This window comes from Nycticebus coucang, chromosome 23, assembly GCF_027406575.1.
Source record: "Nycticebus coucang isolate mNycCou1 chromosome 23, mNycCou1.pri, whole genome shotgun sequence".
Classification (NCBI taxonomy): Eukaryota; Metazoa; Chordata; class Mammalia; order Primates; family Lorisidae; genus Nycticebus; species Nycticebus coucang.
The window spans coordinates 31,500,729-31,516,621 of NC_069802.1; the positions used below are offsets into that span (position 1 = coordinate 31,500,729).

The window sequence follows — 15,893 nt, forward strand, 5'->3', positions numbered from 1 at the left end:
GTCTTTATAATTTATTGATTTATAAAGTGTTTTAAAATTTCTATATAAATGATCATTGGAATTTGTTTTTCTATTAAAAATATGAAAGTCTAGAAGATTTAGAATTGAGGAAATTCCATAAATTTGTTCTGAAGCTAAGAATTAACTGAATTAGAAGTGTTTATGTATTGTATTTAAACTGTACATAAAACATGAGCAAAATCAAAATTAGTGAATACAATAATCATTTCTTGAAGAAGATGGTGTTGTAAGTTCTTCAAGTAGTAAAATTTTAATTTTTAAAAAAGTGAGAGTAAAAGAAGACAGTATTTTTTTCTTCTTTTAGCGGTTTCTAACATTCTCTAATGTTTAATGAAGTACAAATGAGTAAGTCAGGATCTCAGACCTTGAAGAATTCAATCTCAGGGGGAAAAAAGATACATAAACCCGTAATTGCATGATAGTGTTTTAGATGTTACACTCATTACTCCATTGGCTTACTCTGTGTTATTTTCCTAAGTAGCACTGTCATAATTGGTGTCTGTGAGATGGTATAGGGGTGTATGAATTATCTTAATAGATCCTAAGCACTATGAGAATAGGACCTTTATGTGACTTTTTTTTTTTTTACTGCTGCTTTCCTAATGCCTAAAACATTGTTTTGCACTCAATAAATTACTACTGAGTTCTACAGAGGAAGTTATAGATAGGGCGTATCAAAAAATTGTAAGAGTCATTAAAGTTTTATTTATGTGTAAGTTTATTATAATAATAAAAATAACTGCATTTTAATAACAAATGCTTAGCCTGTTGTTTTATAACAGATTTTTTCTAAAGTTATATTGTTATGAGGTAGTCTTTATCCAGTCATAGATATAACCATAATATATAGGCAATGGTCAACAATTATACATTTAGTAATTTAATACAATAAAATTTTACGCTATGAGTTCTAGAAAATAGAACTATGTTTGTTATACATAGTTATAGTTTGCCTAAAGCGTATGTGCCACATATCACTTGTCCTAGTAAATGCTTATTATTCAGTTCTCCTATTCATCATCACATTTTCTATTCTATTTTGTGCAATCTACATCACTCTTACTTTCTTCATATAGCATTATCTGGCAGCCTTTAGTGGAACCTGTCATAAATGAGCCATCAAAGAGCTATTACTACAGAACATTGGGAGAGATGACCAAGAGTTGATTTTAAACAGATTTTATATCATAAAGACTGTTAAGTTTCTTTCATAACGCCTGGCAATGCCAGGTCTTCCTCCGTTCTTTTTTTTTTTTTTTTCCTATATAGTGCCTTCCCAGTCATTTCCTATTGCTAAAACAGTTTAAGATGAAAAGGTAACAGCCACATATCAAACACAAATGTTTCTATTTAGGTCATGAATAAGTAGATCAGCAAAATATGAAATGTTAAAATATAAGGATTGCCTATTTGTTACAAATATAAAGTTTTCTCTCTTGCAAAAATTATAGGGGATGGAGTGTTAGATCTCTCTACAAAGAAAACCAGCATAAAATCTGAAGAGTCATCCATATGTGATCCTTCTTCTGAAAATTCAATGGCTGGGTAAGCAATATCTAGGAAATATCATTTAATATTAATATAAAATTATCTCTGCAGAGAACTCTTAATACTATTCCAAGTAGTATTGACATATATAGTTTTCCTCCAGAATTTTTGTCACTCATGAGTATGTCTCTCTCATACCTTTCATTTGTCTTTTCTCTTTCTTTTTTATTCTTTCTGTTAAAGAAAAGTTATCAGAACAATCACCAAACTTTAGTTCATGTTACTAAAATGAACTACCAACTTAATCATAGAATACAAACTAAGAAGCAGGACAAGTAAGAGAATTTTAAATTAAATATTCAGGGGCAATTTTAAGGGAAATATGTAATTCAGTATTTAATTTTTTTTTAACAATGAACAAATCTGAAAGTACTGTTACTTACTGATTCCTAAATCTAGTGTTAGAGCATTTGCATTTTTGCTTTAGATGTGGTGACAAATGATTTAATATATCAGGTAATCGCCACAAAAAGTCCTTTCATGTTTTGAAAACTCATTAATTTAAATGAATAATTAGTAGTGAAATGCTGTTCTGTTGGCTATTTGGATTTTTTAGTAACTTTTGCATCTTCCCATTAGTTATATATGAAGCTTTTTTGGTCACATTTAAATCTTAGATACAGAGTGTAATTTATTTCAACGAAGGCTATAGTAGTTTGGAGTCACGAGGTATAGTCAGCTTTCTGCTAAGAAACTTTGAAAGTTACAATGATACATTTGAAATAGAAATATCATGATATCAAAATAAGTTATTTTATTCAAATATAACTTATCTACTTATTTCAGATTTTAAGTTTTTGTCTAGAGAAAAATTGGTCTTATGAAAATATGGGATGTTTGTGTTTGGAAATATTCTTGCTGCTACAAATTTCCTTTAAAGGGGTTGACTCTTTTATTACTTGTTTAGCGGTAACGTCACGTTTCTACTAACAAAAACTCCTTTAGGATTTGGGTATTTTTTATAATGGAACTCTAATTGTATAAATAAAAATTATAAGTGTTGCTCTACAAGCATCTGTCAGAGGAATAGCAACATCATGAGAATATTTTTACAAATACTGAGTTAGGATTTTATGTTCTTGGAAGGTCTGCCCGTTGAGGCCACCGTATCATTGACACATTGTCCTACCAGGACTGTAGCGTTTGCTTTGATAAGGAGTAACTACCACATCTCACAGACTTAAAAGTGTCATAAGCAGTGATGTTACCTAAGCAAGGAGTATAATAAAGGAGTGGACCCTTCCCTTCCATAGCTGTGTGAGAGTCTCTCATGCATCAGTTTACCATCGTTTCATTCCATCCATCCAGGAGACTACACAGAAACAGAGAGGACTATGTGGAAAGAAGTGCTGAGTTTGCAGATGGTTTGCTCTCAAAAGCTTTGAAAGACATTCAGTCTGGAGCACTGGACATAAATAAAGCAGGCATACTTTATGGCATACCTCAAAAAACTTTACTTCTCCACTTAGAAGCCTTACCAGCAGGGAAGCCTGCATCTTTTAAAAACAAAACTCGAGATTTCAATGATAGTTACTCATATAAAGACAGTAAAGAAACGTGTGCAGTGCTGCAAAAAGTAGCCTTGTGGGCAAGAGCTCAAGCAGAGCGCACAGAAAAAAGTAAACTAAATCTACTTGAAACCTCAGAATTAAAATTCCCAACAGCTTCCACTTACCTCCATCAGTTAACTCTACAGAAAATGGTTAGTCAATTTAAAGAGAAAAATGAAAGCTTACCGTATGAAACTTCAAATCCTACTGTACAATTAAAAATTCCTCAACTGCGAGTAAGTTCTGTTTCAAAATCACAACCTGATGGTTCTGGTCTGCTGGATGTTATGTATCAAGTTTCTAAAACCTCTTCAGTCCTTGAAGGATCAGCTCTCCAAAAACTGAAAAATATACTCCCTAAACAGAACAAAATTGAATGTTCTGGGCCTGTAACTCACTCAAGTGTTGACTCTTACTTTCTACATGGGGACCTCTCTCCTTTGTGTCTTAATTCTAAAAATGGAACAGTTGATGGAACCTCTGAAAATACTGAAGATGGATTGGATCGAAAAGATAATAAGCAGCCCAGGAAAAAACGTGGCCGCTATCGGCAATATGATCATGAAATAATGGAAGAGGCTATTGCAATGGTAATGAGTGGAAAAATGAGTGTTTCCAAAGCACAAGGAATTTATGGGGTACCTCACAGCACTTTAGAATACAAGGTAAAAGAAAGATCTGGAACACTGAAGACTCCTCCGAAGAAGAAACTACGATTACCAGACACTGGGTTATATAATATGACAGATTCAGGGACTGGCAGCTGCAGAAACAGCAGCAAGCCTGTATAGATTACTTGTTAGGAAGACGTTTGTATGTGTATGTGTGTGTGTTTGCGTGTGTGTATGTGCACAGGTGTGTATTTGTGTGTCTATATACACACATGTGGGAATTACAAATGCTCACTCTGACAGGAGACAAGAAATTTTACAGTTCAAAAACCACTTACATGCCTTTTGAAAAAAAGTTTTATTCAGGGTTTTCACTGTGGACAGAATTATATAGTTGCTTACTTAATTCCGATAGTTTGTATTTAATCCTTGTATAAATAGGTGAAAAAGATTCAGGTTTTCTTTAGTAGTCAATAGCATAAAGAGTTGTGGGAAAATAAGTAATTGTCAAGTGAAACATTTTTATTGGTGAAAGACCATTCCAGCCATTCAGTTGAACCATCCGAAAATATGATATTAATAGTTTGCAAACATTTTACGTAACATACTTATAGTTACTACAAGTATGTCAAACCAATCAAAGTTAAATAGACAGCTATCTCCATACTAAGAAAAATTAATATATACAGTATTACTACACTACAGTGCATCCTATGAAATACAAGTGCACTCAAGTGCATCCACCAGAAATAGAAAAGAAAACCTTAAAGGATATGTATAATGAAATTTAATATTTATCATTTATTAGTTGATTTAGCAGGAAGTTGGGGTTTTTAAGGTATATACTTTTAAAAACTGACACATAGTTAACCCCAGCAGTATAGAATACTTTAATATAAGATGGAATACTAAGAACAAAAATAATTTAAATTTAATTATTAAAATAATTTAATTTTGTTTTTCATTTGAAAAATAAGCTAATGTGTAAGGTTAGAAAAGAAAGTTGGAATGCAACTTAGAGCATGTTTATAATGTGCACAGAAAAAGCTTGAGAATGATAATTTTGGTTTAAATGTGCTGGTTAGTTGATGTTATGACTACTTTAAATTTTAAGGATTGTGACACACTCCTTCTATTGAAAAACCTCAGTGTAACTTTAATATATTTGCTGCTGTGACATTTCAAAACATTTTCAGTTTATCAAAATGAATTACAGATTTCATTTTGGTGGGCGATACATTATCATTTTGCTAATAACCAAATTTGCAGTTTGTTCAGGGTCTTGAATAGATTTACAGATATTTAACACTGAAGCTGTTTTGAACTTTTAGTAATGTAAACTCTCTACTAATTGGGTAGTTAGAAGCTGGGCAGTGCATTTTAACTTTGACTAGCCTCATAAAAGAGACCAGTAATTTTTATATAGCAGTTTTAAAATATGGGTCAAAGTATCCATGTTGGATTTGTGGCGTATGCAGTTTTAATGGTAAAATGTTATAAAGCATGTTCCTCCATATGAAGAATGGAGATTTGCTTTATATATTCAGAATTCTCCGAGCGCCCCTTTTCTGTTAAAATTCAGGTTCTGATCATTTTTCTAAGCCAGTTTTCCTAAGTCCAAAAGGAATACTTACAGCTCAATTTTTTTTAAAAATAAGTGCACCTTGTCAAATACTTGTGTTTTTACACTCGTATTTGTGTGTATTTAATAATCACATATACATGTAATACTAAAGAGATCTTCAGCTATTACATTTAAAAACTGCTTACATATGTTTAAAGAAACTGAAGAGTGGGAAGATATATAACCAAGTAGTTATTTGGTCTCTGAGATCTATACTGAACCCTCTTCAGCTATTAATGTTACCTACATACTAGGGTATGAATCCTTTTGCTCTCCCTCCCCCCCCCAAGAAAATATACATAATAGATTACAGAACAGCAAATGTCAGGGTCATCTTTCTTTTTAAAGAATTAAGCCATATTTTGTGAGGGTCAGAACTTGGATTATTTAATATATTTTCCCCTCCCCCCATTGAAAAACAAAGTTAAACGTAAAGTAAATGTTTCAGAACGATTTTATTGACCTCTTTATACAGAATTTTACTTGCGAAACTTTGGGGGCTTAAATGCATTGCATAATATTTATATTATATTGAGCTTTTTTATTCCTCACACTATATTTACATTAATAAATTGATTGAGAAGTTTATAGTAAAGGGAAACTTACAGAACACTTTTGTATCATTTAAAAGATGACCTGACCAAAAACTTTACAGGATTCATATATCAGGGATCATTTTGCTATTGACTTCGCAGTGATCAGTAGTTTTATAGGTAATATTATAATTTGCAGCATTTTAGTACTTGTATTATTTATTTTTGGTCAGAAATAGTAAATTAAAATATTTTTTGATAGTGTATAGGTAATCAACCCATAACTTTTAAAAGAAACAAAATGTTTCTATTATTGAGTTAATTTTTGATTATATAAACTAGTAAAGGCAGGGAAATTTATGGGTTCCCCTTTTCCCCAGTGATTCTATTAAGTTCTTTATGTTAAACTTTCAAAGTACTTTATAAATTTAGTTACCAGTTACTATTTATTAATTGACAATTTTCTGAAAAATCCAGTTTCAGCAGACTTTTAATGAAGTTGAAAGCAACCCTTATGTGCTTTCTACTTATTTGAATGTTCCTCAAGTATTTTATATTTAAAAAAAAAAAAAGAAGGAAAAGAAAAAACAGTGCCTCTGTTTTTAGAAAACTACTGCTCAGTAAAGTTGTTTAAACCATTTCTGGTAGCTAATGACAATTTTATATTAAATTGTATACTAACTTTAGTGAGACTGATTTTTTTTTTTTAGTTGTTTACAGTACAAATACTTGTATTTGTTTTTTAATTGCAGTATTTCCATTGTCGCAGTAATTTAGTAAAACTCTGTGGCTGCCTTGATTTTGACAGATTTTGTTAATATAAACTGATTGTTAGGCAATTAGTTATATTTATGCATAAATCAATTGCACTATAATTCATGAATTATTTATTACAATATTTTCTAATGAATTCATGTATCTGTCTTGTGTTGTAAATGTACTGTAATTCTGTTTCTACTTTGTGTTGTTATATATCTAAATCTGATTGTATGAATTTTAATTGTTCAGTTAACGTGTTTCTAGGTTGTAATTTGTAGTAAAGCACTTCAATGCTTTTGCACTTAAATTTACAACACTGTTGGTGTGTGACTGATTTACTCCTTCAGTAAAAGAAAAAAAGAAAAGAAAAGAAAAAAACTGGCTACACTGACTTCTTTGATTCATTCTAGGCAGTTTTATTAAAATTAATATTAGAAATTGACTTCTTCTGAAGAAATACTTCAACAGGCTGCTAATGGGCAAAATGAACAGAACACAAAAATAAGATATTTTGGTTTATGAATCAAACAGGAAAAGGTTAGAAAAAAATTTGACATTAAAAATCCACAAGGGATCTATGAAATACATAATTTTAGAAACTTCATATAATATTTGAGAGTAAATTCTAGATTGGAGGCATATGTTATATTCAGCTATTTTTACTCAAGTTAGGCTTTTCTTTCAGATTCTAACATGCAAGAAATAAAGAAAAACAGTTTGAAGCTAAATAAGTATATCACGGAGTTCTGTAATTTGAGAATTTAGTTATCTGATGACGGACATATAAGATATAACCTAATATCCACATGTCTAATTGGTACCTTATTAAGCTGTTCTTCGTATAACATTAGAATTACTGGCCACTGTGATAGTTTTGAAAATTTATTATTAAAAGTAATAAATGCAATAACAAAACTTTGAAAGTATAAACTTCCTCAGAATGTCAAAAAAGGGATCTAAAAATCATAATTTTGTGAGTTTAATTAAATTGAAATTATATAATGTTTTTCAGAATAACTTAACACTAGTTATTAGTTTTGATTATTTCTGTTTCATACCTTACTTTATTAATGGAATAAAAGCCTTTGAGCACTTCAGAAACAGTTATTAAAATCTTGAAAATACAATAAAACATTTTTCTGAGAAATATGCAAATTCTCTCTTTAATTATTAGTGAAATATGTTTAACAGGCCATACTATCACTTTCAAAACTGTTGAAGTGCATCTGACACAACATTTTGGGTTTTGTTTTGCTTATGTAAAAATTATTTCCTTTAATTTGCTAGAAAGTATATAATTACATCTTCGTATTTCATAGTTATTTGTTCCTGCCTTTGCTGTCTACATTTTTTTTAAACAATCTAATTCAATCCTGGGAGTCAGTTTTATCATTTTATACTCCTAACCATGGCAAAATTTATAAAACTTTATTTTTAGAAAGGAAAGGATGGTGGGGTCATGTCCTGTCTTCATCTGTCTAGAGGCAGCAGTGGACTTCAAAAGCTTTATTGAAATTTCACATCTCACTTTGATAGTTTCTTTATTTCAAATCTAATGCTAGTTTTGGTTGAATCTAGTTAAGTTACTATTTTTCATAAAAGTTTTGGTCAAATGTTTAAAATTTGCTTCCATATTTTTGCTATTCAAATAACATAATTTTCATGTAAATGAAATATTGCATACTTATCTGTGAAACAGGTTATGTCAGTTTTAAGCAACAAAATAAAAATATTCCACTTTTTGTTTTAAAATTCCTTTAATTTTTAAGACGAATGAGCACAATAACCCCTTACTTAAACAAAATATATTCTTCAGTAGTAATTCATAATCAGCAAATCCCAGTTTCAGTCCTAAATAAAATTTCTGTAAACCAGAAACCATTAACAACAACAAACAAATGTAATGAATCATAAATGAAAGACGATTTTCATGTACAGAGTTTGGTGATATGTTTAATTAAAACAGATACTTTTCTGAAACAGAATTCTCTAAATATATTTTATTCTTCTTGGTACTGGTATTGGATTAAAAATTTTTTGATAGACTTCTATATTGGTTGATAAGCAATCCTGGATCTTAGTTAAAGTTAGATGTATATTAGTTTCTACAGTGGGACATTTTCCAGCATTTGAAATTTAATAATTAGGTAAGTAATACCTTTAGTTCTCATGTAATTACTTTAGCATTTAAAATCAATTAAAAGTAGATTTTATTTTTAAATAGCTAATGCCTCAGCTTAATCTTAGAAAAGGCATTCTTATTTATATGAATATAAATCCCTTAATTTTCCTTGAGATTATGCAAAGCTCTTTTATTTAGAATTTCATTTTCATTGCCTTGAAAAATATATTTTAAATAAAGATAAGATTTTACTTCTAGATCGTATTTTTCTCATTTGTACTAATGACTGACAATCATCAACATACCTTACAAAATGTCTACTTTACAAAAATTTTGACGCCTGAAGCACTTCCCATTAAATATTCTTAATATTTTCAAAACACTAAACATTATCAATATGTAATTGTAATCCTATATATATATATAAAATCAGCTTTTATATTACAAAAATAGGGCTTTGCTTTGACTCTTACACTTTGTCATAGGAAAGAAATTATCATCAGTGCTTCATTATATTTTTGCTAAACAATAATCAAGATATTATTGCAGCTCCCTATGAGTCAGTAGTCCAGCAATACCAAAATATCTTTGTTCAAACTCTGTTAAAATTATAACTCCTTATAATATTTTTGCTGTAATTCATTTTTTTGTTTGATTTTATTTTTAGTTCAACTATTGATGCAAAATCAGAGGAAGCTACTAAAATGGAAAAAGGAAAATCAGCATTAAGCAAAGTTTTGGAATCTTTGTGCATACATCACCAGCAACAAGTTTTGGCTATGTTGAAATTTCTAGTCCAAGAGCAGAATGCTGCTTCTCTTTGCTGTTGTAATGCATCATGTGTTGTGGCTTCAGAATCTCAAAAGCCTTTAACTGAAGATGATTTACACGGTCTGTTCTGTAGTTGTGAATATAGGCTGGCAGAAAGAGGGTATTTACAAAATGAAAGACAAAGCCCTGGTTTAGAGCCTCTGCCAGTCTGTATTAAAGATTTGCATTGTTTATCTCACCAAACTGTAACTATTGAACACATTAAGACAGTAGTGAATAGAGGAATTACAAACAGTTGTAATTCTCACAGGTGCTGTTCTGGACTGTTACCAGACATTCGCTCTGCAACATCAGCCTTTTGTAGTCCTCTTCTGTCAAGGGAAATATGTGATCTTTCAGTCAGTCTTAAAGATCTTTCTAGATCTCGAAGTCCCTCACCTCCACCATTATCACCTGTAGAAACTGAAGGATTTGAAAGATTGAAAGACGTCATCTCAGAGATTTCATCCTTAGAAAATAAACTTGAAACAAACATTAACCAGCCTCCATCTCTCACACCAGCCGAAATAAGCAGCAACAAGGGTGATCATGAAGGTGAAGTTCATAAAATTAAAAAATCCAATAACTCCGATTCTTTGCTCTCAGAAGACAGCAATAATTATACTACAAATCATGAAAAAGGTGAAACTGCTATAATTTTTCAAGATTTAATGGATCGCATTAATGAAAAATTAAAATCAATAGAAACCACAGATATGACAAGCCTTGTAAAATTATCTAGCAGTGATTGTAATACAGATAATGACTTAAAATTAGGAGATTTAATAACCTCTCTGTTGCATAATGCAAAGGCCAGTGATTACAGTTTTATGGAATTATTGAGTCAACATGATAAAAAGGTTGAAAATAAAATTATTCAGACAAGATTTCGAAAGCGTCAGGAAACCTTATTTGCAATGCACAGCTCCTGTGATTCATCCATGTGTAGAAGGCAGTCTTTACAGATAAAAAGAGAACTTGCTAATCTTGGTGAAAATTTTGTAAGAAAAAAATACACCGAAAAGAATGCGAGGAAATTGATGCACAACGATGAGATGTTTTTATCAGACAAAGAAGAATTCAGTCATTGCCAAGGGCCTTCTTTACAAAATCCTAAAAGCCTTCAAGACAAAAATCATGTAGAAACATCTTCACCAAATTTTGCATTACACTCATTGCAACTACCTCTTAATAGTTTAGAAACTAACTTGGCTTTTGATAAATTTTCAGAAAGCTTAAAAACAACTTCACCTGAGAAAATAAGCATAAGAAAGTCACAAGAGAAATCTTCAGCTGGAAAAAAGAAGTTGAAAAATCATAGGGAGAATCCAAAATTAGAGAATTGTCCAACTTCTACAAAAAGAGATGTTTCTGGACTTTTAAGCAGAACTAAACGAAATATTGTGCCTCCAGGATGGTATTCTATATATGTAACAAATAATTATATTTTTAAAAAATCCCCTAAGGCTAAAAAGGTACCCAAGCCCATAAAAGAAAAAGATCCAATGAGAAATATTCAGATTGAAAGCTCACATAATATAGATCTAAACAAAATTGCAATGAATTCTAATTTACAAGTTGTTGTGGAACGTTTGGAAGATACCATAAATATGGCCAAAAAATCTTGGAATCATCATCCATTGTCAGAAGGTTATAAAACATCCAAGAGATTGATAGAAATTGATGGTAAAGATCAAAATGCTGGGAGAAATGTGGCTCTTTCTCTAAATAGAATGACATGCAAAGAGCAGGGTTTGTCAAAATCTGTGGTAATCTCCAGCAATATCAAAAGTCATCATATGCCTACAGTGGATTTGAATAACAAAAGACTGGATAGTCTGAAAAAGTCATCTGTTTTAGATATGGGTAGCTTGATTTCCAGTGTTGAAAATGTGCCAGCAAAATATGAAAGTATCGAAAGCTCCTCTTTTTCCAACTATTCTAGCCCTATCAAACTTATGTTTTTATCTGAGATTAAAAGCAGTGAAGGAGTCAAATATACTTTAACTTCTGTTGATACTTCAGAATCAAATGTTGATCTTTCTTTGGAAAAATGTACAACACATCATGTAACTGAAAAAAACACAGAAACAAATAAGGATATCCCAGATGCTAACTTTGAAAATTATAGAGCTAATAATCATTGTGATACTGATTCTTTTCAAAAAGAACTAAACAAATTTAATTGTGTAAAAGAAACTGCAGAATCCTCAGCAATGTTTATAGATGATATAAATAGTGACATGCCACAAGAAGAACCCAGGGACAGTTCAAGCAGTGCGAATTCATCTTTTAAAAGAAAACCAGGTAGACCAAAAAAAATAGGTCCCCAGGTTGTGAAACAGAGCAAGCGGCCAATTGGAAGACCCCCAAAGCCTAAAATTGACCAATCAGACATCACCATTTGCCAGAATGATTCCTTTCGTGCTGGAAGGAAAAGCCCAGAATCTGCCTTATCAGAAGTAAAAGAAGGTATTTATAAAAAGAGTATTATAGTGACTGTTATTTATGGAAGGTCAAGAAGAACTAAAAGGCATGTCTCTGAAGGAAGTGTTAACATGAGCAATATTGTGTCTTTAAACAATACTGTTGCTGATTTTCCAACTGAGTATAATAGTCTCAGAAATATTGGAAAGGACCAAATTGACTTGGGTGAAAGATTAAGTGCTATATCAAGCCTGACTACTGAAAGTGAGATGTTGAGGTCTAGCTTTGAATATGTTAGGCCCATCAAGAACAAGTCTGTGATACTTCCACCTTCCAAGAACATTATTCGACCAAATCTAAAGCCTTTGCCAGTAAGTAGGAAGCCTGGGAGACCTGCAAAAGTGAAAATTTCTGGCATATCTGTAACTATTAATAGAATTTCACCTCAGGAAAGAGAAGTAAGTGTTAGCAGCTGCTTACCTCCTTTAGAACAGAATATGTTTGAAAAAAATCTGCCTGAAGAAAAGCATAGTCCACAATATAGTAAGATGGGTAGAACAAGGCATACTGCAGCCAGCATAGTCAAGAACGGGTTGGAAGGTGTGGTTGCTCCTCTATCTTTGAGACATTCTAGTAGGGATAGAAAGCCATCTCTGCATTTCTTACATTCATTAGCATCTTCTAGCTCACTTATTTATAGAAATCCTGTGCTCCATAAGTCATATAAACTCCATTTGCAAACAGGTAAAAGTCACAAGGAAAAACATAGGCAGTCAAGGACAAAATTAGCTTCCAAAGATACCCCAAGATCTAGACATTCAAGGAATGCAAGAAAGTGTTTGGAAGATAACAAATTAACACCCATTTCTGAAGTATCCTTGGACCCTATAATCTCATCGAACCCTTTGCTCAGGTGGTGGGCTACTTCTACTTCAAATGATTCCTTACTAGAGGAATTAAACAACAGATTCGAGCAAATAACAAATGCTTGGGTGAAAGTGAGTGGAGATGAAGCTGAAAATTGTGTTCATAAAAAAAGAGAAAACATTGAAAACGATCATTTCAAAGTAGCAAGCCCTTTGGAAACTTGTCTTTTAGAACTTGAAGTTTCACCAGTAAAAATGCTTTTTCAGAAAAAATATGATTTAAATGAACTCTGTACCTGGTTTATGCAAACAACAGAAACACAGTCTCTTTCCCTAGTTAGAAAAGCAAATGCCCGAAATCCTTTGGAAGTAATAAATACCAGGGGTATCAAATTAGGGATGAAATACTCTGACTTTACTACTAGCCCTTTCAGAAAGCACTTTAAAAAATTTGCACTCTCTTCTCCTTCAAAATCAGCAGGGAAGTTGCATATACTGCGGAAAGTGGTTAGCTCTCCACTCTTAAATGTGAAAAATAATTTATGCATAGCTAGATTAAAAAGGACTGAGTTTAGGAGGTTGCATCATGAAAGGTGGAAAAGAGAGGGAAAGTCGCACAACCACAGTTCAGTTGGTTGGAACTCTAAAAGGAGAAACCTAAGATTTTTCTGCCAGAACCAATTTTTAAATAAGACTAAGGGGGGAGCAGATGCTGACTTCTCACTCCAAGGAGAAAGCACAGTAGATAATGAGTGCATTTTGCCACCTGAGATCAAGGATGACTTATTGCAACAGAGAGCGGCAATGCCTGGCTTCAAAATAGATGCTAGTTTAGAGAATAAATTGAAGTCAGAAACAAAAGAGAACGGAATAAATTGCAGCCAAAAAGATTTTGAAAAGGGACCAAGACTAGGAAACATATGTCCAGATAATTGGAGGTCAAAAACCTTAAAAGATTGTAGGATATTTTTGAGAAAGCTCAACTATCTTGAACATAAAAATACTTTTAAGCTAAACACAATCATTTATTCTCCTGAATCTGTTGACAGTGGAAGTAATCGCCAGACTCAGATAGAAGAATCAAAGCGCTTTACTTTAAGATCTCATTCTACTAAGCAAAATTCTTTTAAAAAGCAATCTAAAGAAATAGAAAATGCTAAAGCAAATAGTCCTTCAACCGATAAATTTGCTGGCCAACTTGACAGTAGTAAATTAAGTAAATGTGTTAACTTTGACAAGAATCCTTCTGATAGTTTTGAAGTTATTAGCAATTTGAACAAAAGAAAAAGACCACCATGGAAGACCACAGAAATGTCAACAAAAAGACATAAACGACAGTCTGGCAACAGTGGACAAATGGCAAACTATTTTTCAAAATCCCTAGGTAAGTTCTTCTCTAATTAATTTTAAAGTTTCATTGTAGGTGCCTTGAGTAAACTGTACAATAAATGGTAGAAAGAGAACAGCTGATTCAGTTTGAATTTGTTTTCAAAATAGAAAACCTAATTTCTTGGCACCTAGTATGAAACTCATGAAATTAGGTGCTGCTGAATGTACCAGTATGTTTCCCCACCTTTTAATGTGTCCATAATTTCAAGCAAATAAAAATATGTTTAGTAGAGATCTAGAAAACTTCTTTAAAATATATTGTTAATGTAAAAAGTACATTATCTCCTTTTTTCATTTGATAGCTCTGTATAAAGCCAGAAAACAGTTTGATAGACAAATATGATTAAGTAAAAATCAACTACTACACTGCAGGCTAATATATATTTGTTCTCTTAGTAAGTTAATAACAACTATGAGACCATGTAGAAAAAGTAAAGACTATCCCATTGCTAACTTGATAAAGGCTATAACATATCTAATCCTAGAATATCAGGCTCACGTCTACTGTCAAGCTGTTGCCATTTGGAAGCCACTTGAAAACTCTGATTATTTGAAGAGTGGTACAGTAACAATACTTTTTTTCAGTAAATCAGGACACTTGACTAGGTTTTATTATATCAGACATTGAGCTTATTTCCAGAGATAGGAAGATGAGGATTCCTTTCCACAGATAATGCATAGCTTAGTAAGAAAGAGTCATATGCAAGTCCTTGTTAAGGTAATGCTAAATTCAGAACATAAACCAAAATAACTGTGGCAAGTAATTACGTGCTTTTCTCAGTTATACCAACCTAACGTTGGGGCCTCAGGAAGAGGCCGTTACCCTTTAGAACTTGGCAAAATACCATAGAAACATTGCAGTTGCTAGCATTTCCAACTCTGCTTATTGGTAGGTTCTGGACAGTGCAAGATATTTAGGAGTATAGGAGTGCTAATTATTAATAACTTCCTCGATGTCAAAAGAGTGCCAGGTAACCTTTGGAAATTGAAGAATATTTTATACGGTTGATTTTTACACTATTTTAGGAGTGTTTGTTGAGGATTGGGAAAGCATTAGTGGCTTTTTGTTAACCTTTTAAAAAACTTATTTAAAAGCTAAAATAAGTAGTATCAGGTCTTAAAATATTAAAATCAGTCAACTATAGATTTTTACAAAAATTTAATTATTTAACTGAACTTTAAAATGCCTATTTCAGTAATTATCCAGCATGTAATAAGTAAAATTTCAATTATCTAACATGCAATGAGTAAAATTTTAAAGGTGGTCAAATCTCCATTATAAAAAATGAATCAAAACTAGAAAGAATGACCTTCTTTCTTGTCCTCAGGATAACTAAAAATAACATAACAAATAACATGTCAGGAACACAAGAGGAAAAGACCTGATAGTGACTTTTTAAAAAAAATTATAATTCATCTAAAACTACGCACATGTTTTGTGAAGACTGTCATGAATGGAGAATAAGATGTTTAGTTTCATTTTTAATTCTCTATATCATCCTCATTTCATGCTATTCCAGTCCACTAAAGGTAATTTGCATTAATTCATTTTACAACAGAACCGTATTTTGTCCTTTCAGTTTCTTAATGATGTATCTTCCTAAGAAACAACAGTAAAGTTTATTTTAGTATG

The 15,893-nt window shown here is 31.7% G+C and overlaps 1 protein-coding gene across 12 annotated transcripts in view; it reads left to right on the plus strand.

Moving 5' to 3' along the window:
* The window catches only part of LCORL (ligand dependent nuclear receptor corepressor like), a 136,530-nt gene that overhangs the window by 104,246 nt on the left and 16,391 nt on the right, over nucleotides 1–15,893 (plus strand). For 4 of the 12 annotated variants that reach the window (XM_053577557.1, XM_053577559.1, XM_053577556.1 and 1 more), the window contains exon 6: nucleotides 1,473–1,566. The exons of 2 other annotated variants lie outside the window; for them this stretch is intronic. In XM_053577557.1, the coding sequence (XP_053433532.1) occupies nucleotides 1,473–1,566 (94 nt within the window). Of the gene's footprint in view, nucleotides 1–1,472; nucleotides 1,567–2,877; nucleotides 7,028–9,435; nucleotides 14,256–15,893 lie in introns of those variants that run through there. 6 more of the 12 variants (XM_053577549.1, XM_053577548.1, XM_053577551.1 and 3 more) reach the window with 3 other exon arrangements.